The sequence below is a fragment of the Limanda limanda genome, chromosome 20 (assembly GCF_963576545.1).
Source record: "Limanda limanda chromosome 20, fLimLim1.1, whole genome shotgun sequence".
Lineage (NCBI taxonomy): Eukaryota > Metazoa > Chordata > Actinopteri > Pleuronectiformes > Pleuronectidae > Limanda > Limanda limanda.
In genome coordinates this window covers 10179429-10203736 of record NC_083655.1, presented here as the reverse complement: position 1 = coordinate 10203736, position 24308 = coordinate 10179429, and the positions used below count along the sequence as shown (strand labels likewise).

The following is a 24308-nucleotide window of genomic DNA, read 5'->3' as shown; positions in this document are numbered from 1 at the left end:
GTGCCTCCTCTGCCCCTGGATACCTCTGAGCCACCGGCCTTCATCCTCTCTCCCTCTCTCAACTCCTCACTTCCACATACCTCCCCGTCGCCACCTTGTAGAGACACAGCGACATCCCCTCCTAGCACACCCCCCCACCCCACCCCCTTCGAACCCTTCCCCTCCTCCCCCAAGCACAGGATGCTTCAAGCAAGGCTGAGCCGAGCAGATAAGGCTGATGCCCTGGGAAACTCTGCCCGGGCCTGAGCCTTTCAGCAGCTGGGCTATTCCTGGCCTCGAGGTAGCACGTAAATGAAAGTAAAAAAGGATTTATATATAGACAAGAGGGAGGCTGAGAAGAGAGAGGCGGGGGGGGAGGGGAGGAGGGGAGGGGAGTGAAACTGTGCCAGAGTCATCTAGAAGGATGTGTTGTTGGGACAAACAGTGTTTAGATATAATTGTCTCTCTGGCATTGGTCTGAATTTAGCACCCACCACGTCCTGTTTAACCTGGGGATGAAAACAATAAGCATGACCGGGTGAAGGAGTGAGACCGAGTCAGAGAGAGAGACACAGAGAGAGAGACAGAAAAGGGAAAAGGGAAAAGGTGCAGTATTGTCTTACCTGTGACATATACATAAACGGAGGCCTGTTTTCGCAGTCGGCGCCGATACCTGCAGCGGAACAGGCCCGTGTCCTGAGGCCGGCTGCGGCTGATGGTCAAGCGGCTGCAGTGATGCTGACCGGTCCTCCCACAGCGAGAGTCCTCCACTGTCACCTGGTCTGTGCTCACACCCGATGGGAACGCCCAGGTCAGCTCCCAGCGACCCCTGGTCCGCAGGCACAGGGGATCCATTCAAATCACACTTTATATTCAGTTACATTCAGCTCACTAAAGAGGAACGTTATCCTTTTATCTAATGATTGTTTTATCATGTATGAAGGTTTTTACTATTGTTTATTTTAGACTTATACTTCCATTAGACTTTAACTGTATATTGTTTTATTGATGTTTTTATTGCCATTTTATCAGTAAGGTGTCCTTGAGTGTCTTGAAAGGTGCTCATAAATAAAATACACTATTAAAGTGAGAGGATGGAGGAATGAAGCCTCAACAAAATGTGTCCCAGAAAGTTTCATTTCACTGAGAGGCCTCATAAAGGTCTTTATAAGAAATATATAATTCTTATGTTTTGGTTTCTTTTGACTGTTGGGATGTGCTGTAGTAGGAGGAAACGTTTAAGAAAAACTCAACTGACTTGGGAGATTTTGCTAATAACTGTAAGTGAAAAATTTTAAATGGAAAAACTGAGACGAACTGAATCATGAGACTAAAAGAGGAACAACCGGAAGAAAAATGCTAAAATGTGACTGAAAAGTTTTGAGCTGTTTTCTGATGTTATCAATTATATAAAACTCTCAAAGTAGATTCAAGTGGGAAAATAATATTTGCATTGTGATATAAAAGTGTTGTAATGAGTCTTGGTGATGAAAGGGAGTGAGTCTGAAAATTCAATATGTTATTTTACAGGTATCAGTCATGATGAAGGTTGCATCGCTGCTTAAATGAAAACTTATTTCCCAAATGCCTGCACCTTCCTGTGGTTTTACATTTTGTATCCCTTAGTATATTTTTGTGGAGGATGTTCTCATATATTTTGTTTAGTGTGTTATGTGATTGATTACTTGCTGGGGTAACCAGTTTCCCAGTTACATCCTAGTTACATCTACCTGAAACTCACCTACAGCTGAGCTGCAGCGGTTGGCTGCTGTTGCGGATCAGCGGATGAGTTTTCACATCCAGGATGGGGACGCTGTATTTCCCTTTCTGTTCTTTATCTGCAGAACCAGAAGAAAAGATGAGAACTCAGAACACAGGCAGCATCATTTTATCAAATGAGAATGTGTAGAATCAGGTTTTTTAATAGTAATTATAAAACAAGGGTTTTTAAACAGTCCTGTGAGGTCAGAGGTCAAGGTCAGGTTATAATTCAAGGTTTGGATAGAATGTGTGTAAATATGGTGAAAGGGAGCTTTGATATAGAGTTATGCTTGTTGCATCTTTTCATTTAAATATATAACTGGCAGCAATTCAGCAACTTTAATCCAAATACAAATCAGTGCAGCTCAACATGAGACCAATTTCAGAGGAAATCCTGGAGGACAAAACACTTTCCAGCCCATAAACACTTTGGACAGTTCCTGTAAACTCTGTCCACTACAAACTAAACTGAACCCAACTTTTGACTGACTGGAGAACCGGTCTCAGTGAGTTCAGGCGCTACAGCACGTCCTCCATCCAGGCCACAGTGTGTGTGACCCTCGCTCGGGCCACTTGACAGCTCGTGTGGAAATGCGTAAGCAGCGTCCCTCTTGTTTACCGAGCGAAGGCATTTCTCCACTCCATCGCCGAGGGTTTATTAATGAGAGATAAAGATGGCTGTCCGTCCGCCCTTCCTTCCTCCAAACAACAGCGGAAACATCATTCAGGGAAATCCGTCCTTCACTCTGACCGCTCGTTACAAAGTTTACCAGCGCTCCTCAAAACACCACCACCCCTCGGCCCTGTGAGGAGTTCAATCACTTAGTGAGTTTATCACTAAAGTCCATTATTCCCATTCACTCTCAGCATCATTGTTCCCAGTGGAGGACCCATTGAGCAGATCTAGCATTACTCACACTACTAGCACTTCCTCTGTGGTTTCCTTGGATTTGACGGTGTGCGAGTGGGCAAGAGACGCACACGCGCACACACACAGACACTCACACACACTAACACACACTAACACACACATAGTGAGGGAAGTGAGGGATCTCCTCCACGCCTTTTGGGGCTTTTTCAACAAGCTGTGAAAACCCAATTTACAAATAATCCAGGACATGTCCGCTACGTCCCCAAGACAAAAGTGAGAGTTCAGTCCTAAACTTCACAGTCCTGATCACAGAAAAGTAGAAGTTTTATAGTCTTGTGGCAGGTTTTCACTCACTCATCATTATCCCTTCTAACTTATGGGGAAGTTTGGAAGAATAATTTGGCTGCATAAAGGGATGATAGGTATCAATGTTCAAATAACTAAAGCACTATTATTCACACAAAAGTGAAATTCAGAGCATCATCTTCATTATATCATACTTTTTCTGCATTATCGAGGAACAAATTTACCAAGTATTGAGTGAGTTGAATATATTTCACAATTTCTAATAGTGTATTTTTCTTATAAATGTAAATATCTTTGACAAAGACATTGAGATGCATGTGAATGAATATTAACGTGAATTCAAATCTGGATACGTTGCATTAGAACAATGATAATCATCAGTCATATCATAATATATGTTGATTATTCTTGTTTTTTCAAGTTTGAAATCAATGCACCCCGAAAATCTCAAAGTAGGACTTTGACAAGATGATTAGTAAACATTTATGATATTATAAATTATATTATAATATAATATTTTTAGGAAAAGTGCTAAATATACTTAAATAGTATGTGTGAAAACAAATAAGGTTTAGTTTAGAGACAGTCGTTGTTAAGCGATACTAACCTTTTAAATTGTATAATATTTATTTAGAATATGGAATGGGTTCTTCATATGAAGTTATTTTTACTTTTGCTGTAACAAATGAGCAACAACACCACATGGATCTGGGCGCACAAAGGCAACCTGCCGACCGCTTTATAAACACATATTAACCCTGGTTCCTTCTCAGTGGATATCCTCCCTCAGTTGGTCGTGACCCCTCGTTCACTTCCATCAGAACTTCCATTTGACAAACTCATCAGTCTCAGGAAACAACGCCCTGCGCGCGTCCATTCAACCGGGGCCAAGCGCACCGGGAGCCCGGTCACAGAGGTCCGCGTTATCCAAACAAGTGCGCTGCAGGATAGGCTTATCTGCCGCTGTGCACTCGGTGCCAACAGGTTTACAAGGAGAGGAGCGTCAGACACACGCGGGCACCGACCACTTATCAGAGCGATTCATGAGCCAACACAACAGACGGCCAAAGCAAGATAGGGATGTGTGCGTCTTTGGTTTTTTTCCCCAAAAGAAAAGCCTGACTGTGGTGTCCTGATGATGGAGATTAGTCTATTTCTTAAAAAGAACCCGTGCGTAAAAGCACCCGCTCGTTAATGGGAAAAATCTTCGAAGTCGTGCGTAAGAGGCTTTATTCCTTGAAGTTTGACAAGACAGCCCAGTTTCCTCTCGTGTTCAAATTCACTGAGAACTTCAAATACAAGCAGAACTTTTGAAATCTGTGACCATGAGCTCTACTCTCAGCAGCAGGTGTCCTGTGCGCCCAGTGCAGAAGCAGAAGCAGACCTGTTACTCACCCTTTGCCCAAACGCCAAACAATCCACAAAGCAGGCAGAGGAGGACGCAGTTCATCATGTCTGCTGACTCCGGTGCAGTTTTCGAATATGAAATGTGACACAAGTTTTTATTCCTGCTGTTCTCGTCCTCCCCAAAGAGCAGACTAGCGGAGGCTCGGCGCGCCTGGCTGCTGCGTGGAGGTGCTGGTTTCCTGAGGAGAGCTGCGTGAGATCACGCAACAGGACACCGCGCCTGGATCCAATGCAACTTTTTCCCATCGGTTAGAGGGATAGCGGTGCAGATTTATACAGTTCCCACAGTGCGGCCACCGGATAGTGGACTTCCGTGACGTCCACTGACACACCCCTGGCGCGTAACCGCGGTCCCCCTTTAGCTCCCCCCCAGTGACCTCCCAGTCGACCAGTGAGGTGATGTTGAAGGAATATTCTATATTGACCCAAATTAGCCCTGTAGACCAGTTGTGAAGAAGTTTTTTATATGCAGGAAACTCTATCTGACAATAGTTCTACAATCTGGCTGAGATATGCACCACATATCAGAGGATGCGCACTGAGCAAGTCTGTGCGTAAATCTCATTCCCTGGTTCGGTACGGGATGATCAGCACGTAGGCACCGATGAGAAGGGGTGGGGGCCTGATCAACAACATACCTCTCACGGTTCTCATCTCTGGCCCAACTGCCAAAATTAATAAGTATCTGAACAAAAGCAGGGAACACATTCCACAACTCCACCACCAGAGGACAGGTAGCTCATACCAAATATGGATACAAGCTAATGATACATCATTCTCTTATCAATTAAAAGCACCAAAGGTGAAGCAGTACTTCCTCACCCAAAGTTTAAAAATGTTAAAATATAAATACAGCGAGCGCAAAGGTTTGGATGAGAAACACACTTTCCGACCTGCTGAGGAGGAAGTGGCGTCTTTAATTCCAGGAATGTAATGTGATATCTTTGAGCAGCCATGTGAGAGGAAGGTGCATCACTCCCTCCTCAGGGGTGAGAGAGGCTGTGGCACAGACTGGCCACTGGGTGGCGATCAGAGATGAATGAGAGGAGGGAGAAGAGTGGATAAAATGTCTGAAACGGTTTTTCACTTGATGATCTTATTTATTCCTCCAGAATCCACTGCATGGTGGTTTCTAGAGCAGCTGTGATCCTGCTTGTCACTGAGCACAAGGTACAGAGGAGACGAGGCACCATAGAGATAAATTAACACGTCACAGTGAATCTGAAATGCAAAATATATTACCACCTCCTACTGTGGGATTATTCACTACAGGATATATTTAACATGAGGCTATGACTCAGATTAACGCATGATATAAAAATGCACATTCATACACACACAGTACAGAAACAACACGTGCAGAGAGTCGTGAACACACATATACAGTACATGGAGGAATGGAGATGAGGGCGGAAATACACGGTTACATACTCGTTGGAGGAGAACTTGTTCCATATTCAAGAAAAAAGACTGAACTGTTTTTGTTGGAACACATGATGTGGTCATCAGCTCTGTTGTGAACAACTGGGACAGCAAAATCACTGAGGGTGGAGACGATAGGAAAACAGGAGGTAATTGGCTATAGAAACATACTCAGTGACCTGGCTGTGGTTCCACGTGAGTGGGTCCTGACCTTTGGAGCCAATTGAGGAGCCTTGAAATGTACCATTACTCTGTCAAAGTTGCAGAATGTAACGTGCATTTTATAGATTCAAAGTAATACTTTACTCTGAAAGCGGAGCAGCTTATCAGACTTCAATATGGATTCATGTTCCTGTTCTTAGACGTTGTGCTTTTAGTTGCAAGAAGACAATATTATAATAACTGAGGTGCCTGTGTGGCAAATGCAGGCCTTGTGTAGAAAAACTGAATTTCACCAAATGAAGTATCCATTTTTTTAAGCAAAAGTTTGGGATTCCAATATTAGCTAAAGGCACTTAAAAATATTTTTGCTTATACCAAAAACATGTCTGGGACCCTGGTTGAAAACTGTAGAGCAAAACACAGTTTAGCTTCATGTGCAGAAAGTATGACTGTATAATTCTTTATTGTCGAGTTTGTATTCTAAGTGAGGAGTTCCAACCAAAGTCGAATAATTACGTGCAATGACCAGAACCAAGTTAATTTAATAATCCGGTTAACGCGGTGATGTTTTGAGAGCACAGATCTTACAGGAGCTGGTTGGTAGAGATGATGCTCCCACTGGTGTTTCCCGTGAACAAGTTCCCCAAAACAGTCGTGACAGCAGTCTGCAGATAGACGCCACGTTTGAAAACCTCCGTCCCGTGTGTTAAGTCTGTCGTTCTTCCCCGTGTCGGTCACACCTGTCCTTTGGTCTGCTGATGGATCCAGTCGGTGAACTTCACCACCTGCGTGTAGACACCGGGGCGGTTTTGCCTGGCGCAGCCCTCGCCCCAGCTCACGATCCCGGCCAGGAACCACCGCCTGCTGCGCTCCAGACACACCAACGGACCTCCGGAGTCACCCTGAGGCCACAGACACACACACAGGGACACAACAAAGTTTAACACTCAAAGAAGAGGCGTTCAGGTACAGTTCTGTCTTTTAAACTGTGCCTGAATGGCTCATGTCATTGTCTTTTACCATATCTTTTTATTAAACATCTTTTTATGAAACATCATCATTTCCTGTTATCTAATTACGACCAATCAATTCCTTGTCTCTCTTGCTGTTTTTTTGTTTCCTGTAAAAAGCTCAACCTCTTCAACCGCTGCTATAAATCGGTTCAGCCTGCTGCATGGTGCTGCCTTCACATGCACAGAGCATGACATGCACACATGCTCGGTTGTAGTTTACACAAGAAGCTCTGGGGAACTTATTGAGTCACACTGGGAATTTTGTGGTTATGACCAAAGGCAAAATAACACCACAACAAACCTGGGAATGTGTTTTGACAGTAGCCGGAATTTAAATGCAAACTCGTACAGTAACAGTAATGCGCACACACTCACCTGGCAGGCATCCACCCCTCCCTGCATGTTCCCAGCGCACAGCATTCTGGGAGTTACGGCGTCGTCATACAGCTTGTTGCACGTGTTCCTGTTGATGATCTTCACTGAGGCCTCTTGTAAGCGAGAGGCCAGCTCACCTTCAGTCAACACAAACACACGAAAGAAACATTTTGGAGAATGGATGTAAATATTTGTGATCTAGCTCTTCAGTTTCAGCAGATACTGTAGACCAGCTCCTACCGTCCTCCATGAGCACCCCCCAGCCTGTCACGTAGCAGTTGGTCCCTGTGGAGAAGGCGTGTGAGGAGGCGGGGACGCACACGGGCTGCACCAGGTCGTTGAAGAAGACGGGAGCGCTGAGCTCCAGGAGGGCGATGTCGTAGTCCGAGGTGAACTGGTCGTACTTAGGGTGCAGGAGAATTCTCCGGATCTGTCTGGTGGCTGCTCCGTTGTTCCCCACGGTCATCACACGCATTCCCATGTAGGCCCGCCATGCTCGGGCATCGGAGTATCTGCGAACAGACTATGCATGAAGAGTTCGCACACGTGTTTTATGACTAACATGATGAGGCATCTTTCTTACTTAATAGCATCTGAGTCCTGGAAGCAGTGAGCTGCAGAGATGAGCCAGCGGCTGGAGACCAGCGTGGCTCCACAGACGTGGCCGTAGCGATCCATCTGGAGGCTGACCTGCCACGGCCAGGAACCCGCTCCGGCATCAGAACCCCCAACTATCTTAGTGCGCTTCCTGGGCCTGGTGCCACAACCTGAGGAGGGAGACACAGAAATAAATGGAGACCAAAGCAAGGGAGGTCAGAGGAATTTCCTCTTTAGTCATAAGTGCTCAACCTGCATTTGGTGGGCGAGTACTTACTACAGCGCATTTCATCCGAGCCGTCATTACAGTCTTTTACTCCATCACACTCAGGGTTGATCTTTCCAACACACTTTCCATTGGGACATTTGTAAGAGGATGAGGAGCAGCCTTTAAAATCTAGAGAGAATAAACCCATAATTATACAAAAAGAATAAAGGACATTTAAAAAAATAACTATGGGCCTCAGAGGAGCACAAACCTCCACCAAGGCCCAACAGTCCCCTTACATTCAATCAAGCTGCACCGAATCACACACATTCAAATATCAGTCCCCTTAATACGCCAATTTTTATAAATCAAGAGCCTTTAATTATTCTCTTAGAAATCAAGGAAAATATAGAAAAATGCTCACAATCAGACAATGTTAAAAAAAGTGAAAAACATTCCTGGATCCGCCCTCCAATCCGGATCTCAACCAGAATTTAAAGAGTTCTTTCTTGACTCATATCCCTTCCTTCAACCAAGTTTCATGGTTTTCCAAGAGTAATTTTTCATAATCTTACTAACGAACCAACAAACAGAGGGTGGACCGGGATGAAAACATAACTTCCTTGGCGGAAATATGGATAAAAATACGTAGAAATACAGCATATTGTTAGAAAAATGACTCATCGGTCATTTAGTGAAACAAATAGTTTCTGAGGTCTTTACTCACATGCTCTGGTACAGTTGAGTTCATCGCTGCGGTCTTTGCAGTCGACGACACCGTCACACATTGAAGACTTTGGCAAACACAACTTGTTGGGACATACGTGATAACATTTACTTCCTGACGGGAAGAAACAGAACAAACCGGAATTAACTTCAGATCTGAAACCGCAGTGGATGTGTTGCGTCATGGTGTCAGTGCTCACCACAGGTTCCCTCTTCGCTGCTGTCATCACACGGGCTCTGACTGAAACACTGGCTGCTGTGAGGTTTGCACTGGCCGTTAGCACACCTCACCTCCCACGGCCTGCAGGACGCTACATGGTTTATACACATGTGCACAGCGAAACACAAAAACACACAGAAAATCGGAGTCAGCCACAAGGTCTGTGTCCTCAAATTCAAAATAACAGTTTCACTTTACCAGATAAAAGAAGACACGGAACTACAGAGACGATAACTAACTGGAGATTACAGCAAAGAGGACAAGACGGGGGGGACAAGCGTCCAGCTCTTACAGCATTTAGCCTCATCCCGTCCATCTGAGCAGTCCTTCACTCCATCACACACCTTTCTCAGAGGGATGCAGCGGCCATCTCCACAGCGAAACTGACGAGGACAAGCTGGACACAGACGGCAAGAAGACTTCATTTTAATTGTTGGATTGGTCACTTGTGTATTTTTTTCAACAACCATGTTTACCGGTGAAAAATCCCTGAGGGGGATTTCACTCACTGCTCTCTGGAGAGAAGGCTCTGAAGAGCAGGTAGAAGCCCTTGTGAGTGAGTGATTCATCGGAGCGGAAGTGAAGGGAGATGGGAGAGGAGTAGACTCGCTTCCTGCTGCTGTCCGACAGCGGGTTACACAGTCTGGAGAGGGAACAGCAAGATAGTTAGAAGTTTATGTCAAACATGCAGCCACAACATCTGGAAAACACATAATTATTGTTTTGTTGTTCTGAAGTGCACTGATTTGAATGAGTGATCCGAACTCATGTATGCGTGCACACAGTCATGACTTACTTGACCCCTCCGATGTCCAGCCAGTCTTTCTCACATCCGTCCGATGACGGGGAATCCTGAATGTCCATCGTCACGATCGTCATGGAGATCAGGTATCCTGGCAACGGCGCCTGATAGAAATAAAAATAAAAGAAAGATGAATAAAGACTGCAGGAATGGGGACAGGCTGAATAACAGAGGGATGATTCACTCTTTCATTCTTTAGTTTCCTCTTTTACTGTTACTGAAACCCTCACACTCAGATGTTTGTATATACACACGCATGTAACTCACCCGTAGAGTCCAGACACAGTCTATATTAGGAGGGTAATAGGAAGGGTAGTAGGGCGAGGAAATGGAGCCGTTCCAAGAGGAAAGAGATCCTCCACAACCTGCAGGGGGAGAAGGCGACATAGATAAAGACACAACAACACTAAGGCAACTTAAGTTCACATATGTTGTATCATTACAACAAAATAATTCCAGCATGAAGGCAGCAACACTGTAGAAACAAGATTTGTGACGGACTCTGACCTGCTTTCGGGATGGCCTGGAAATATGCTTTGAATATGGCTCCATCTCTCTGTCGGCTGAAGGAGAAGGTGACTAACATGACGTTCCCAGAGGACGTCAGCCTCATGACCGGAGACGAACCCAAGACAGGCAGGCCACACCACCTGAGACGAGTACAAGCATCACACCCAGCCACAGATACATCTAAAAGCGTTAACCTCTGACCTCTAATGGAAGGTCATTTACATCTATTTCAGACGATTAAAATATGCTAAAGGCGAAAACAAAAAAGACCATAAACTCTCTTTACCTGGCAATGATCTTGTTCTGTAAAGGAAGCAGGAAGTCGTAGGCCGAGAGCTTGTGGGCGGTGCAGCTTCCTGGCGTGGCGCCATGCAGGGTGAGGATAACCAGCCGCACCACGTGACCCGACGGCACGCGTAGCCGCCACTGGTAGTACGGCTTCTTGGGACTCACAAGGCTCAGCGTGCGGTTGTTGCCGAATTTGGCGTAGAGGTCAAAGGACATTGCTGCGGAGAAGTGATGTGGATATTATAATAATATTATAATGTCTGTGTGGATCACATTAGTGTGCACAGTGTATTAGTTAGATGTTAGGACACAACAAAGCACCAGACAAGCTGTGATGCTCCAGAACATAGATGGAGCCCAAGTGGAGAGATGAACACCAGATATTTATCTTATTACCTCCAACAAGGACGTTGTTGCTTCCCCTTTAATTTGTTTCCCATTGAGTCAAGCACACTTTGATGTGGGCTTATTAGATTTAGACCAGACATCCTTACAGTTTACCCTCATGTAATTTAAAGTAAAGTCTAAATTCACTACAGGGGCAACTCCAACAGCAGCAATACAGAAAACAACCGCGCAGGATTGGTTCAATGCTTCGAATCATAAATTCACCACAGTGTAAGAAAGACAGGATGTTCTCCTCTCACCTTGGAAGCCGAGCTGCCACTTCCCACTCTGCAGGCTGTGGGGATTCTTTATCTTGTCTGATTTTTCATCTGATTCAAAGTCATCAGGGTCCAAACCTGCACAAACACACACACACATACACACAAACACATACACACACACACACACACATGCAGACGCTAAATGCTCAGTTAAACATTTATTGATCGTTTTTTATGTATATATTTTATTCTAGAACTCTAGAGCCTTGTGAGTTTAAGTATAAAATATTGTCAGTATCAGTCCATATTAATAAACTAAAAATGAGTACTTTAAAGATATTAATAAAACACGGGTGAAATTATTCTAAAGCATTTCTAAACAGTTTTTCGTTAATTATTATCGTTTTCAAACCAAATTTTAAGTATTATAGCGTGTTAAGCATTAGTAGAGTTATTATATAGTCGTTAAGTAATATTTATATGTTAAATAGTTTATATATAAAACATGTCATGTCTACATGTGTGTGGTTGATGTGCATGCAGAAAACAGTGCGAGCCTCTACCCAGCAGGTGGAGCATGTCCTCATCCTGCTCCATGGAGTAGCGCTGCTCATTGCGGCTGTAGCGCTGCACCTTGTTGCTGCCGGGGAGCCTGCGCTGCAGCTTCTCTGGGCTGGACATCCGGATCGCCATGGCAACATCGTCCGGGGCGTAGAACTGACTCCAGTAGAAGACATTGAGCCCCTCTGCTCCTTCACTGTCACACAAAGAGTGAACTCTGAATTTATGGACACACAGAGCTGAGAATGATATGGTCTCATTCGTGTTCTTTCTGTGGGTTTTGGTTTCTGTGGGTTTTGCTGTGATGCAGCTTACCTGAAGGCAGTGATCCCTGAGCGCCGGTAGTGAGAGCTCCACGGAGACGACTCGTACAGATCTGACAACTGAAATGGACAAAAAAGAACATTGACAAGAAAAAATTACCACACCTGTACGAACTTGCAGCCTGAATTCAACAAAAACAAGTGTGTGTGAGTGTGAGTGTGAGTGTCAGACTCTGCATGTGTGTATGTTGACTTTGAGCAGCACAGAGCTCCATTGTGTTTCTACCTGCTGACTGTGTACAGGTGAGGACCTGGGCGGTATGGGCTCCTGGGCACCTGTTCTTTAACCCTGCACAGTTACTATGACTACTCAACAACCACCTCACAGCTTCCACTAATCAAGTCCCCATTTCCCAACTGCTGAGCAAGAATGTGTCTGCTTCAAAAAGCCAAATTCCACATCTCATATCTCAGTCCCACCCTCAGTCCATCTGTCATCCCTGCCTGCCCTACTGCCCTGTCTCTCCCACCCACCTCCAGTGTCAACCTGAGGTTCCCCCGGCTCTCCGTCGTGCACAGAGCGGCTGATTGTGTGAAAGCTACACAGACAATGTTTTTATTGAAGGCCTGCTCTTCCTCTCACTCTTGCTGCCTGGGCCGAGCTGGGCTCACAAATGCCGGGCTTGTCCTCGGGCCTGAAAGGGCCCTGTCCCTGGGGCTCCTGGGTACTCGCACAAACACTGTGCCCAGCTCCTGTTTCAGCTTTACATTTAACACCGACAGGGAGAAGAACAGAAGACAGGAAAGTGGTGTGCAGGGAAGAAACAAGGGAGACAGATAAAGGAGGACCAAGCAGATGAGGAGGAAAAGCAACAGAATAGGAATGCAAAGATGGAGGAGAGAGGAGGGCAGGATAAAAACACACGGAGCCTCCTGCAGTCAATCGTATTAATGTTCGAGCAGCAACATCAGCCTGAAGTGGGAAGGTCAAGCAGAGCTCTACAGTGTCATTCAGAGGGGGTGGGGGGGAAGTGACGGACAGGACCACAGCTCCACTTACATAATGGTTCAAAGCCTGAGCCTGCAGGCGGAACTGCGGGGAGGTGGAGTCAGTCAGTTCTGAGGAGAAGCTCAGGTTTGGGAACTCCATGCTGCCACCGATGAAGAACACGGAGGAGGGCGGCGCTGAGGAGGAGGAGGAGGAGGAGGAGGAGGAGGAGGAGGAGGAGGAGGAGGAGGAGAAGGAAGAGATTTGAGACACCGTGTGACTGAAGTCAACATAAACACGTCTGTGAGGACAGAGGAAAAAACTACTCACATGTTAAGTAGTGGAGGGTGAGTGCAATGGCAGCTGTGAAGGGGAAGAAAGGCAGGAGACCCAACATCCACCTCCTCCAGGAGCCACAGGCCGGAGCTCGCCCCCCCTCCGCCCTCTGCTCTGCTCCATCCTCAGGCTTCGTGGGGGGGCTCAGCGACTGGGTGGGCCCCTTCAACTCCCCCTCTCCCTACCAGAGACAAGAACATGACTCAAATATCATACCGGGCTGTTTTATGCCTGTGCTCAAGTTGCTTGTAATTGTCTGGATTTTATTTCTATTTGACCGAAGCAAAGGAGCAATTAAGACAAACGTAGCCTATCTGCCAAAATCAATGAGCCATAGATTTTATGACTGAGCGGACGCTGATTTACTGAGAGCAGCGGTGAGCATCTTTGAGCTGAAAGGATCTCCTTAAACATTGAGGGGTTGGCAGGATTCCTCGGGGGAGCAGACAAAGCGTGGCTGGAGGGGTCTGCTTTCCCACGGCCTGGCCCTGCGGTGTCAGCACTCAATCAAGTGGCACGGACATTCACGAGAATCAGGCCCCGGACTCCCTAGAGACGCATCTCTGCAGGCGAGGATGACTACGTTTGACGGCTTTGAATATTAAGCATGCAACCACTGTTGTGAAAAATCAAATGTTTCGAAATTTAACAGTTCTACTTTGGAGAGAGATGGTTTGGGTACATTTTAGAAAAGAGTTCCTGTAGGAGCCAGAGTCCTGCACAGTGGAGAGAGGGATGTCTTACCTGTGCAGCAGAGCAGCCGGAGTGTCCATGGCCAGAGACGTAGTACACTTCACAAGTTTGGCTTTGGGGCTGAGTCCTCATAGCACTGTCCCGTTTAGCTCCGGAGAGGCGATATGCAACAATACCTCAGGCATAGAAAGGATGGAGAGAGGGAGAGAGAGGGAGAGAGGAAACCCCCACTGTCGCTTCCTTTGAAAAGGTAAAAAAAAAAAAAAAGCACAGAAATCCGACCTGAGTGGCTCGGATGCGGCCGGTATTCACCGCCTCCAGTTTACCTGCACTGGGCGGCAGGTGTCACACGGAGCCCCAGAATGCAGTGCGGGGGACAATGGGAGCACTATGAAAGGGTTCAATCCCCACAACCATCCGTGGCACAGATATTGTGGGCAAACTTCCTCTGTGTGTACGCAGGAGTTCAGCTCGGAGGGACAAAAGAGTGTTTGAGGGGCAAACGTGTGCAAGGTTTTACTATCAGAGCTTGGCTGCCGTGCCCTTGGATGCTCCACTGGGGCGCAAAGCAAGACAAGACCTGCAATTGCAAAAATCTGGCATCAAATATATCCCTTATTACACTGGAAGAGAATTTATAATCTCAGTCTTTTGATGAAAAAGAGTCAAAGAGAGGATGAAAACCTTTCCGGGCCTTTTTAGATTAAGGAGGACATTTCTCCTCAACATCACCTTGGAGTTTCACCCAAGGTCAAACATTGTTGTTAACCTGAGAGAAAGAAAAAAAAAACACACACACACTTTGTACGGCGTCATATTTTTTAATGTGAGCAACAGAATATATAAACATCTGCTGCCGGTGGCTGCTGAGTTTCCTCATGTCAGCTGATATGGCTGTAGATCCAAGAGGTGAACTTGTTGACCCTGGTGTAGACGCCAGGCAGGTTGGGTCGCCCACAGCCCGCCCCCCAGCTGACGATACCAACGAGGAACCAGCGACCCCCGCCCGGTGCCTGACAGGACAGAGGACCCCCAGAATCCCCCTGAAACACAAAAGCGTACAGTTAATGAAGGTAGAAAACAGCAAATGGCCGTTTTACTGTTCACATGCAGGTGTAGGAATCCTCTGAGTCAGATGGGAGCTCACCCGACAGGCGTCCCTCTCTCCGGAGGGGACCCCGGCACACAGCATGCGGGACGACACGGGGCCGTAGCTCTTCTTACACTCGGTCTGACTCATGATGGAAACTTCTGCTTTCTGCAGGACTGACGGCAGCACCTTGTCTGCAAGAGAGCAACACACGGACATGAATCCTGCTCATAAAGAATGCAGGAGCTGATAATGCAGGAGCTGATAAAGAGGATCTCTGTCACCCTACCGCAAGTAAACAAATGTGTTGTCATACAGTGACAAATTTAGAAGGAAACAGAGAAACCTTGATCGTGCAGTTGCATCGTGGATTTGAGGTACGAGTCATTTCCGAGTTACTGCTCACCCTCCTCTGAGCGGTATCCCCACCCGGTGACCCAGCAGCGGTGGCTCTTGGTGACCGTGTGGGAGGTCGGCGGCAGACACACGGGTTGGACCAGCGCGCCGAGATGGGAAGGCCAGGGCTTCTTCAGCTGCAGCAGGGCGATGTCGTAGTCAAACGTGTACGCGTTGTAATACTCGTGCACCACAATCCGCTGGATCTCCGCCACGTGTTTGGCACCGCCCTGCGTCAGCATGCCCAGGTGAGCGCTCCAGTGACGCGGGTCTGACAGCCTGCAGAGTCAGAGGTCAGCGGTCAAACATGCCGAAAGAGGACGTTTACTGAATTATACTGGATGGAGAAAATAGATAATAATAGGCATGATATGTGCAGCAGGTGACAGGTTTGTTCATGAAATCAAAACAGAGAGTCAGTCTTGTAAATTTTATTTGTATTGTTCAAATTCAAAAGACATTTACAGATAAAAATAAAACTGAATTTCATCTGGATTCCTTAATAAGGTCACAACTATTATTACTGTGGATTATTACATTAAAACATATCTGAGCTACAAACTTAGTATAAAGTCTTATAAAGTAATTTTGATATTAGGTATGATTCTGTACAGTGGTTCCCATCCTGTGGCTCTTGACACCAGAGGTAAACACAGGATAAATCTGATGGGTCACGATCACAAAACTAAATAAGACACATTTCTTTGGAACAAAACTTTCCTTTCTCAGTCTAAAAACGTATGTTCACCTTTGATGTGTGTTTTTCGTGGATTCACATGTCAAAGAGTATGTTTCTGATCAGCAGTGACGGTCACTGACCTTTCTTTGCTGAAGCAGTGTGCAGCCGAGATGAGCCAATTAGAGGAGAGGACAGAGGCGCCACAGTAAAGGTTACCAGAGAAGTGTAGGCTGACCTGCCACGGCCACTCCCCTTCCACGGAGTTATCGCCACCCACGATGCGTTCAAGGCCCGAGGAGGAGCCCACCTTCTTTACCGGGGTCGGACGACCACAGGCTGAGGAGCACACAGGGATGGAGTTTCTTATTATACTGGTTCTAATGTAAACCAACATACAGTTTTGTATGTTTGCACAGTTGTAAATGGACACATACATTATATTACATATGAAATATTCTTGCTAGTGCTCCTTTTGACCAACTGCACCCAAGTGAGAGATGTAAGCACCACGTTACCACAGTGTGCATGTGTCGGTGTTAGTCCACGGTCTGAGTGTGCGTTTGTACAGCTACACTAACCACCTACGCTGACATGCTGAGTCATCGCCACGAAAGATGGATCTGCTGCAGCCTTATTAAACAGTAGTGCCCTCGATGCATGCGTGTGTTCACGTGCACACACAGAAACACACACACACATCTGCTCAGTATCAGCGGGCGATCAAAGAGCGGCCTGTTCCTCATCGTGATAAAATAACATCAAACAGAGAGAGAGAGCTATTACAGGGGGGGGGGGGGGGGGTCACCTCGCTGCAGGTCAGCAGGTTTGGAGCTCGCTGCCCAGTGGATTATAAAATGACCACTACTTTCTCATGAGCCCAGATTGAGGGTCTGGAAGAGAACGGACAGTGTCGTGGTTGCATGAGACCGGGGGAAGATACGCTTGATGAAGAGCAGACAACTCAGGTGGGACCAAACCAATTGTGTTTGATCAGGGTTTACGTTAACCTGATATATCATATTTGATCTGGACTTGGAGGGTGGAAGAACTAGGTGGAACAACTCTGGGAGAGATGTAAGGGGAATAATTTGGATGATGATAAAAAGGTGGTATACACTCTAGAGCGTTATCCTAGTTCTACATATTGTTAGATCCTGACTTTTAGGATGAACTGATGATCTATTGAAAAAAGGGAACTGCTTTTCCTAAATCCTACTTGCTACAGTTGTGCGCCTCTGTGCTGCACAACCTGATGTGGAAAGGTGAAAGTGAAATTGTTGAAAATGTTGTGTGAATCATGTCTTTTCTCTTCAGGTGAAGCAGGAGCCTCACCACACTCGGCCTCATCACTGCGGTCCCGACAGTCAGGAACTCCATCGCATTTAGCGTTCTTCTTCAGGATGCAGACGCCGCTGCTGCACTGGTACCTGATGGCAGAGCAGGGGGTTTCTGAGAGAAACAGAGAACACACGTCACAGTCAGTAGCAGGGAGTGAAATATACAGTTCTGTTTTTAACTGAAGTGTAAATATGCAAACCATGAGTGCAGTTGATCTCATCCCTTCCATCGGTGCAGTCTGTCTCCCCATTGCACACAAGCAGAGGATGGGGAGGACTTTTGCCGCCACATTTCCTCGTGGGCCTCGCTGCCAAAACATGCATCATTCTTCCATCATGTGACTTTTTGCATAAATGTTCACCCCATTAAGATGCATTGTCAGACAACATTGAAAACTACTAATAGTTTGAATTGACGTACAGCAGAAGACCTCGTCGCTCTCGTCCTGGCAGTCGTCCAGGCCGTCACAGCGTCGACTCTTCTCCACACACAGTCCAGTGGAGCACAGGAAGTGGCTCTCTGGACAGGCTGGAAGAAAACAGAGGAGCCCATTACGATTGTTGGAGTCCACTCTGAAAACAAAGTCGTTGACTCACATCCACTGGGAGGCACAATGAAACGGCCGAGGCAATTTCCTACACGTACACATTGCAGTGAATCACGCTCTGTCTCTGCGGCGCTTACGTCGGCTGATGTTGTAGCTGCTGTATGACGCCTGAAACGGCTGAGCAGAGTTGCGTGAGCTGCAGCGAAACTCCACCTCTGGGTTGTGGTCGGTGATTCGAAACACCGTGCGGTGTCCCACGTAGCTGCCGCAGAAACTGTGGGAAGAGAGCAACCATCAGAAAACCCTGACAGGATGTTGCAGGCTGCAGTAAATCACAATTGAAAACAAGAACCTCAAAGTGAAAAAGTGGAATATGGCCACTAAATGCCAAATAGCAAGCATCCTGTTGAGTTTTTCAAATTGCACCTATAGACTTTTTTGTTTGTCTGGTCATGATACAAATGTGTATAGATTTTTGTGAAGATCGGTCAATGTCAACATGTTCCCTTACATGTTGGTAAGAATGATTTATAATATATAATAATAATAATAATCCTTACAATTTCAATAGTCTGTCAGTGCTCGGGCCCTAACAAATGAAATGAAATTAAATAAAATGTTGTCATGTTGTCCATATTCTTACCAAAACTTTCTGCAAATTTGGTAAGAATTTAAGCATATTAAAGCCCTCAAAAAGCCTATTCATTTTTGCCTGAATAATAATAATAATAATAATAATAATCCTTACAATTTCAATAGGGCCTCACTGTCTGTCAGTGCCTGTCAGTGCTCCAGCCCTACCTATGTAAAAATATCTTGACTGGTAGTTGATTTGGCCTCGATTTGATTCTTCAAGCTTAGGAAAACAACATATTTTATAAAATAAGAAAAACTTTTCCTATAAGCCTACATAGTATAGTTTTACGCACATACATGATTTCATTGACTTTCCACCAGCCGGAGTCACAGCCCTTCATGCCCTTTGGTTTCAGTATGTAGTTCTGAAACTGCAGAGCGACTCCTAAAGCACGATTAGAGGTCTACAATAAAATATAAAGAGAAACAATCAATAAAAGCCATTGAACTATGGTCATACTTAACAAACATATATATATATATATATATATATATATGTGTGTGAATGTGTGATGTACCTCAAACCTCCAGGTGCAGGAGCACTGAGGGGGCAGCAGGCTGGGGTAGAAGGGGCTGTAGATGTGACCAGGGACGTCTGCCTCGAACTGGGTCTCAATTTGAGACATGCAAACTGAGAGACAGACACAGAGAGGGATTATACTGTATACTATACTACAGACAGTACTTTATGTTACACGGCACTTTTATGTATAAGAGTTCTTAGAAGAGCCTGTGAGATAAGTGTGAGCGCAATCCTGCTTACTAACACAGACAAAAGCAAAGGAACACAAAAACATAGTCTTGGGGGGTGTAATACAGGCTTTGATCCAACTGCCCACAACTCATAGACAAATTAAATCTGTCAAAAAGGATCACATTTACATTTTGCTTCTGGACACAGAATGTGGACATGAGATTGGGGTAAATGTGTTTTACTTTCTTCTGTGATGGCCTCAAAGTGTCCTCTGAAGGTCTTGTTGCCGCTCGTCATTCTGAAGGAGAGCAGCATGACGTTGGAGGTAGAGACGAGGGAGAAGGAGGCGGACACTGGCTCACACAGCCTGCAGCACAGATACACACCTCAGTTCATGTCAAATCTATGAATGAAACTCAGAAATATAAAGAGGAATGTGGGAAGCAGCTCGTTGCATTTGTCAGAAGAGGCCGTGAGGCTCTGTGATCGGGAGCGTGCTTATGTTCCTTCAGCCCAATGTTCCCACAGCCCTATGTTCCTACAGCCCTATATTCCCACAGCAATATGTTCCTTCAGCCCAATGTTCCCTCAGCCCTATATTCCCACATCCCTATGTTCCCACATTTCAAAGAGCTTTTTCAAAATTAGGTCTTATGTTCCCACAGCTCTGTGTTCCCAAATTTCTAATATTCATGACAAAATTAGGTCCTATGTTCCTACAGTTCCCACATTTCTACCCCTGCCTGGTAGTTGAGGGTTCAACATTCCGTAGCTGGCAATTTGAAGGAGCTAGCTAGCTTCCAAACTCTCTTGAGCTAACCCTAACCCTAACCCTAATCCCATATGGTTTAATTTTCAGAAAAATCTAGAAATGTGGGAACATAGGGCTGTGGGAACATCTGGACTAATTTTTCAAAATAAATCTGGGAAAATAGGTCTGTAGGAACATAGGGCTGTGGGAACATAGGGCTGTGGGAACATAGGGCTGTGGGAGCATAGGGCTGACCCCCTGTGATCCACTGGGAGCTTCACACTCACCTGAGCAGAATGCGCCCTCTCATGGGCAGCAGAGCGTCGTACACGGTCAGGGCGTCATGCACACAGTCACTGGGCTCAATGAGGAACCAGGTGATGGTCAGACGGACGAGGGAACCGGGGGCGACGGTGAGCTTCACGTGGCAACTCACACCCCCCCACGATGAAAAGACGTTCAGAGGGACCCTGGCCCCAGGATGGTTGGCGTGCATCTTATCGACACACTGTGAGCCGGCTGGGAGGGTAGACAAAAATACTACTCATTGGAAAACAAAGGTACCAGAACCTTTATGTATCTGAATGAAAGGTTTCCATCTACCTCCAGCATTTGTTGAGTAGTCTGAGCGCAGGACAGCTTCAGGGGGGACACAACAATCAGTCTCTGCATTGGTGAACAAACTGAGAACACGTGGACCGAATTACAGACGCACCATTGATGAGGATGGAGTCGATGTCCACTGGAAGACTCAGTAAGTAGCCGACAGACGTCCTGTTCCTGAGGCTGGTGTGGACAGAGTCCCTGAAGATGACGCCCACACACTCCTCACACACAGCAGCGCTCCTCAGATGGGGGACCACGAACACCATCCAGAAATGCACCAGCACGCCATCTTTACTGTTACTGGACAGGGAGAAACACGTTTATACTGAACCTTTAAAAGTGTGCATTGTAGTGAAACAGAATAAAATAGCAGCACCTAATAGGATGAATATTAATTGTAACTAACTAATATTATGAATAAGAGAACGTTATTTTATCTAGGCTTTTGATTTGATTGATTGGAATTAAATTTTATTTATTTGTATTTGTATAATTATGTCTTTATTTACGTCCATTTATTCTTATATTTTTATATATGTATTTTTTTTATTATTTTATTTCATCTTATTTAAGTTATTTAATTTCTGCCTCTTTTTCTTTACCCTGAGTGTTTGATTGTGGGTTGGGGGTGTTCATAAACACTTGTATGTTTATAAATGTTTGAATGTATGTTTCTTATATGTAAAACTCAATAAATATATTGTTAAAAAAAAAGTGTGCATTGTGTGTTGTAATGTTTCCCCCAAGTCATGTTTATGCGAGCAAAATTACACAAAAACAATTGGATGGACTTCTATAAAAAATGGTGGAAGGATGCAGAATGGGTCAATAAACCAAACCATTAAATTCTGGTGTTGATCTGGTTCAGGGGACGGATCCAGGTATTTGTTTTTGATTGCTTTAACATTGTGATATAGGTGTTTTTTAAAATACAGGGAATAATGACAAAAAAAAGCCTTTACAAAACATTTAGCACATTTCTGAGACTTATATCTGTGAGTGTTTAAAATCTGGTGCAGCTCGATTAAATCTAAGAGGGAATGATGCTTGATTTGTAATCACATGCCAAAAACTGAACACTAATCATCAGCTGGTCCCCTCTTTGCTTTTAGATGCTGACTTTCTCACTCACTGTACCTGAGGTCTGAAATCACAGCTTGCTTGTAGAGTCGGGCCACTGAGGACATCTTGTACACGTCTCTCACCTAAGAGACAACAGCAATTAACGCTTAGTCTCCCCGAGCCGACTCACCATCCTGTGAATAACAAGGCTACACCGATTCATACCACATGTTGTATTTTGTTTGCCATGGACACAAACTCGTGGGACTCAGCCTGCCGGTACTCGGGGATAAACTTCACGTTGGCGAGACGGAACATCCCGGCGAAGTACGCTCCGCTGTTGCTTTCCCTGCGGACTGAGGAAATACATTTCATAATGTGGATCATATGGTGCAGAATCAAAATAGCACAGACACACCGCAGCAACGTGGGACACACAGTACTGCTCTAGACCATAGACCCAGACTTGAGTCCTTATAGGTAAAAACACAGTATTATAATTGTAAAGATATTGATTTACTAATTTTTAAGCATTAGAATCCTTTCACTCACATAAGAAGACCCACAGCAGGGACCATACGATCACCACCACCACAAACACCACCGCCGCTATGATGAGAGCCAGGTGGGGGGTGTTCAGCAGGTGGGCCCACAGCCGCTTGAGTCCCTTGGGCTTCCGTCTGGTCTTCCTGTACTTCCTGCAGAGCTTGTGCAGCGTGTGGTCCACTGTGGCCACCTCCACTGACACGTCTGCAATCTACAGTTAGAGAGAAGGGGGGGGCTCATATTAATGCAAAGTGCCATTAATGCAGCAGTAAATCTGACTTGCCCTTTGAAACAGTCACTTCCAATATGTCCTGGTTCTAATAGGGATGTGGTCAATGGTGCCGAAATAATAAGACGATAACAAACAAGTGGTTCTTGATATTGCAGATCGCTCGCCAAGCGAATGAGTTCACTGAGAATTCAGAGAGCGTGACCCTGCTGCCACCATCATTCCACCTCATCCAGGTCAGAGTTTAACTTCAGCCGGTGAGGTTATGATTTCATTTGCATTTTTTAGTTAGTTGGTTGGTTGACAGGGTTAAGAAAACACTACTCAGCCAATGGAAGAACCAATTCGGTTTTGGTGAGGATCCAGGAATTTTTCTCACTTTTTCTAACATTTTCTTTGATTTCTCAGAGATTAAAAATATATACTGTATTAAAAATAATCCCCAAACAGATGGATGTGGGCCACTTGAAGCAATGATGCAGCACTTCTGTTGTTCTTGTGGTTCCAATGGGAGCCTAAAGTGGCAAAAAAGCCCAAAAACAAATTAGGGCCTTTTTTGTGCTCTAGGTCAGGAGTAATCAGGATGTGAACCAAGAGTAGCACGTGGTTAATGGTGACTATGGCCCAAATAGCACAAAACTAATTCAGGCCAACATTGGCACCTTTTGGTTAACAAGTAGTACTGATGTGGCGCAGATATGGCAAAAAGAAGCTGACTACCCAAAGCCATCACTCCACACGATATGTGGGCCACAACAGGGCCCAAAATATGTTGCTATACAAAGGGGAGCGATTTAGAGGGATTCAATTAAAAGGCAGCTCTAGTAAATTTAAATGTGGTTTCATTAGAGGCCTTGAGGGACGTAAGCACTCTAAGAGCCTTTATAATTTAGAATATAAAAGGCTGAGCGTTGTTAGTCAATTACCATATAAACACTCTTGTGTTTGAAAGGTTTTTGTGCAGTGTTAAACCACCAGTGTTCATGAAGTTGTATTAAAAACTGGAACATGTAGCTGTCGACAGTTATGTAACTTGTGTCTACAGGCGATGACGCCTCATTACAGGTCACTTTAGCTTTTGAAGGGGAATGTGTGAACGAAACTCCATCAGTTTTTCAGGACTCATTGAGTTACCCAGGCCACATGTATTATTCATTCACTGTCATCCCATACTGTGCAAGTTGCTCTTAATCTATCACGTTAGCAGGGTATAGATTCGGAATAGAGGAGAAATAAAGATATTTTAATGTTTTACTTATATTTGAATCAAGCATGAACACAAATGTGACCTCAGACATTTTATGTGCCAGATTACTGTATTTTTACTTTGCTTCTCTTGCACTCAATCTTCAGGGTTAAATCTGGAAATACAGCCACATCTACAGTCACGATTGTACAATCTTGATACCAAGCTTTAATGGAAATAACACAAAGTCATGGGTACTTCTTACTTACACTAGCTGCGTCGTGTTGAGCTGCATCATCGTCTTTGCTCGCCGGCTCGTTCTCCTCGCGCTCTGCGCCCATGACACGGTCATCCCATCCAGCCTCTAATCATCTAACTCCTGACGTTTGGTTTCTTAGATCCATTCTCGTCTCCCTTCGGAATGAAAACTGCCTCACAAACACCCGGCAGCA

At 45.3% G+C, this 24308-nt stretch overlaps 3 protein-coding genes across 3 annotated transcripts in view; all 3 read right to left on the bottom strand.

Annotated features, from left to right (window-relative positions):
• Positions 1-4554, bottom strand: part of flt1 (fms related receptor tyrosine kinase 1) — a 30967-nt gene extending 26413 nt beyond the window's left edge. Inside the window, exons 1-3 of the mRNA XM_061093967.1 lie at positions 4313-4554; positions 1721-1817; positions 603-808 (exon numbers count right to left, since the gene is read on the bottom strand). Of these exons, the coding sequence (XP_060949950.1) occupies positions 603-808; positions 1721-1817; positions 4313-4370 (361 nt within the window). The 5' untranslated portion in view covers positions 4371-4554. The remainder of the gene's footprint in view (positions 1-602; positions 809-1720; positions 1818-4312) is intronic.
• A 2026-nt stretch (positions 4555-6580) lies between these two features.
• Positions 6581-14267, bottom strand: LOC133026651 (suppressor of tumorigenicity 14 protein homolog). Its single transcript, XM_061093567.1, has 19 exons — positions 14148-14267; positions 13398-13584; positions 13140-13264; positions 12132-12199; positions 11819-12012; positions 11295-11390; positions 10646-10865; positions 10357-10499; positions 10117-10214; positions 9844-9953; positions 9557-9690; positions 9340-9444; positions 9028-9138; positions 8829-8942; positions 8171-8290; positions 7880-8063; positions 7537-7808; positions 7297-7433; positions 6581-6810 (listed from the first exon to the last, which is right to left on the bottom strand). The coding sequence occupies exons 1-19, from the start codon at positions 14226-14228 to the stop codon at positions 6643-6645; spliced, it is 2667 nt and encodes an 888-aa protein (XP_060949550.1). The 5' UTR covers positions 14229-14267; the 3' UTR covers positions 6581-6642.
• A 710-nt stretch (positions 14268-14977) lies between these two features.
• tmprss7 (transmembrane serine protease 7) lies at positions 14978-24197 on the bottom strand. Its single transcript, XM_061093566.1, has 18 exons — positions 24126-24197; positions 22448-22652; positions 22121-22251; positions 21962-22038; positions 20943-21127; positions 20831-20866; positions 20515-20746; positions 19719-19843; positions 19301-19413; positions 19080-19186; positions 18284-18420; positions 18020-18127; positions 17799-17906; positions 17594-17710; positions 16402-16597; positions 15593-15861; positions 15244-15380; positions 14978-15139 (listed from the first exon to the last, which is right to left on the bottom strand). Exons 1-18 carry the CDS (start codon positions 24195-24197, stop codon positions 14978-14980), a joined length of 2517 nt encoding a protein of 838 aa, XP_060949549.1.
• Between the last annotated feature and the right edge of the window lie 111 nt (positions 24198-24308).

What these genes read in the sequence shown, in the direction of transcription:
- LOC133026651 (XM_061093567.1), bottom strand. Translation starts at nt 14,228, where the DNA reads ATGAGGACTCAGCCCCAAAGCCAAACTTGTGAAGTGTACTACGTCTCT. An exon ending in CAGAACAAGATCATTGCCAG is followed by an intron (nt 10,500 to 10,645) that starts GTAAAGAGAGTT and finishes TACTCGTCTCAG; the next exon opens with GTGGTGTGGCCTGCCTGTCT. An exon ending in ACGGGATGAGGCTAAATGCT is followed by an intron (nt 9,139 to 9,339) that starts GTAAGAGCTGGA and finishes TAAACCATGTAG; the next exon opens with CGTCCTGCAGGCCGTGGGAG.
- tmprss7 (XM_061093566.1), bottom strand. Translation starts at nt 24,197, where the DNA reads ATGGGCGCAGAGCGCGAGGAGAACGAGCCGGCGAGCAAAGACGATGAT. An exon ending in AGAGGGCGCATTCTGCTCAG is followed by an intron (nt 19,844 to 20,514) that starts GTGAGTGTGAAG and finishes TCTGTGCTGCAG; the next exon opens with GCTGTGTGAGCCAGTGTCCG. An exon ending in CACTGCTTCAGCAAAGAAAG is followed by an intron (nt 15,862 to 16,401) that starts GTCAGTGACCGT and finishes CTGACTCTGCAG; the next exon opens with GCTGTCAGACCCGCGTCACT.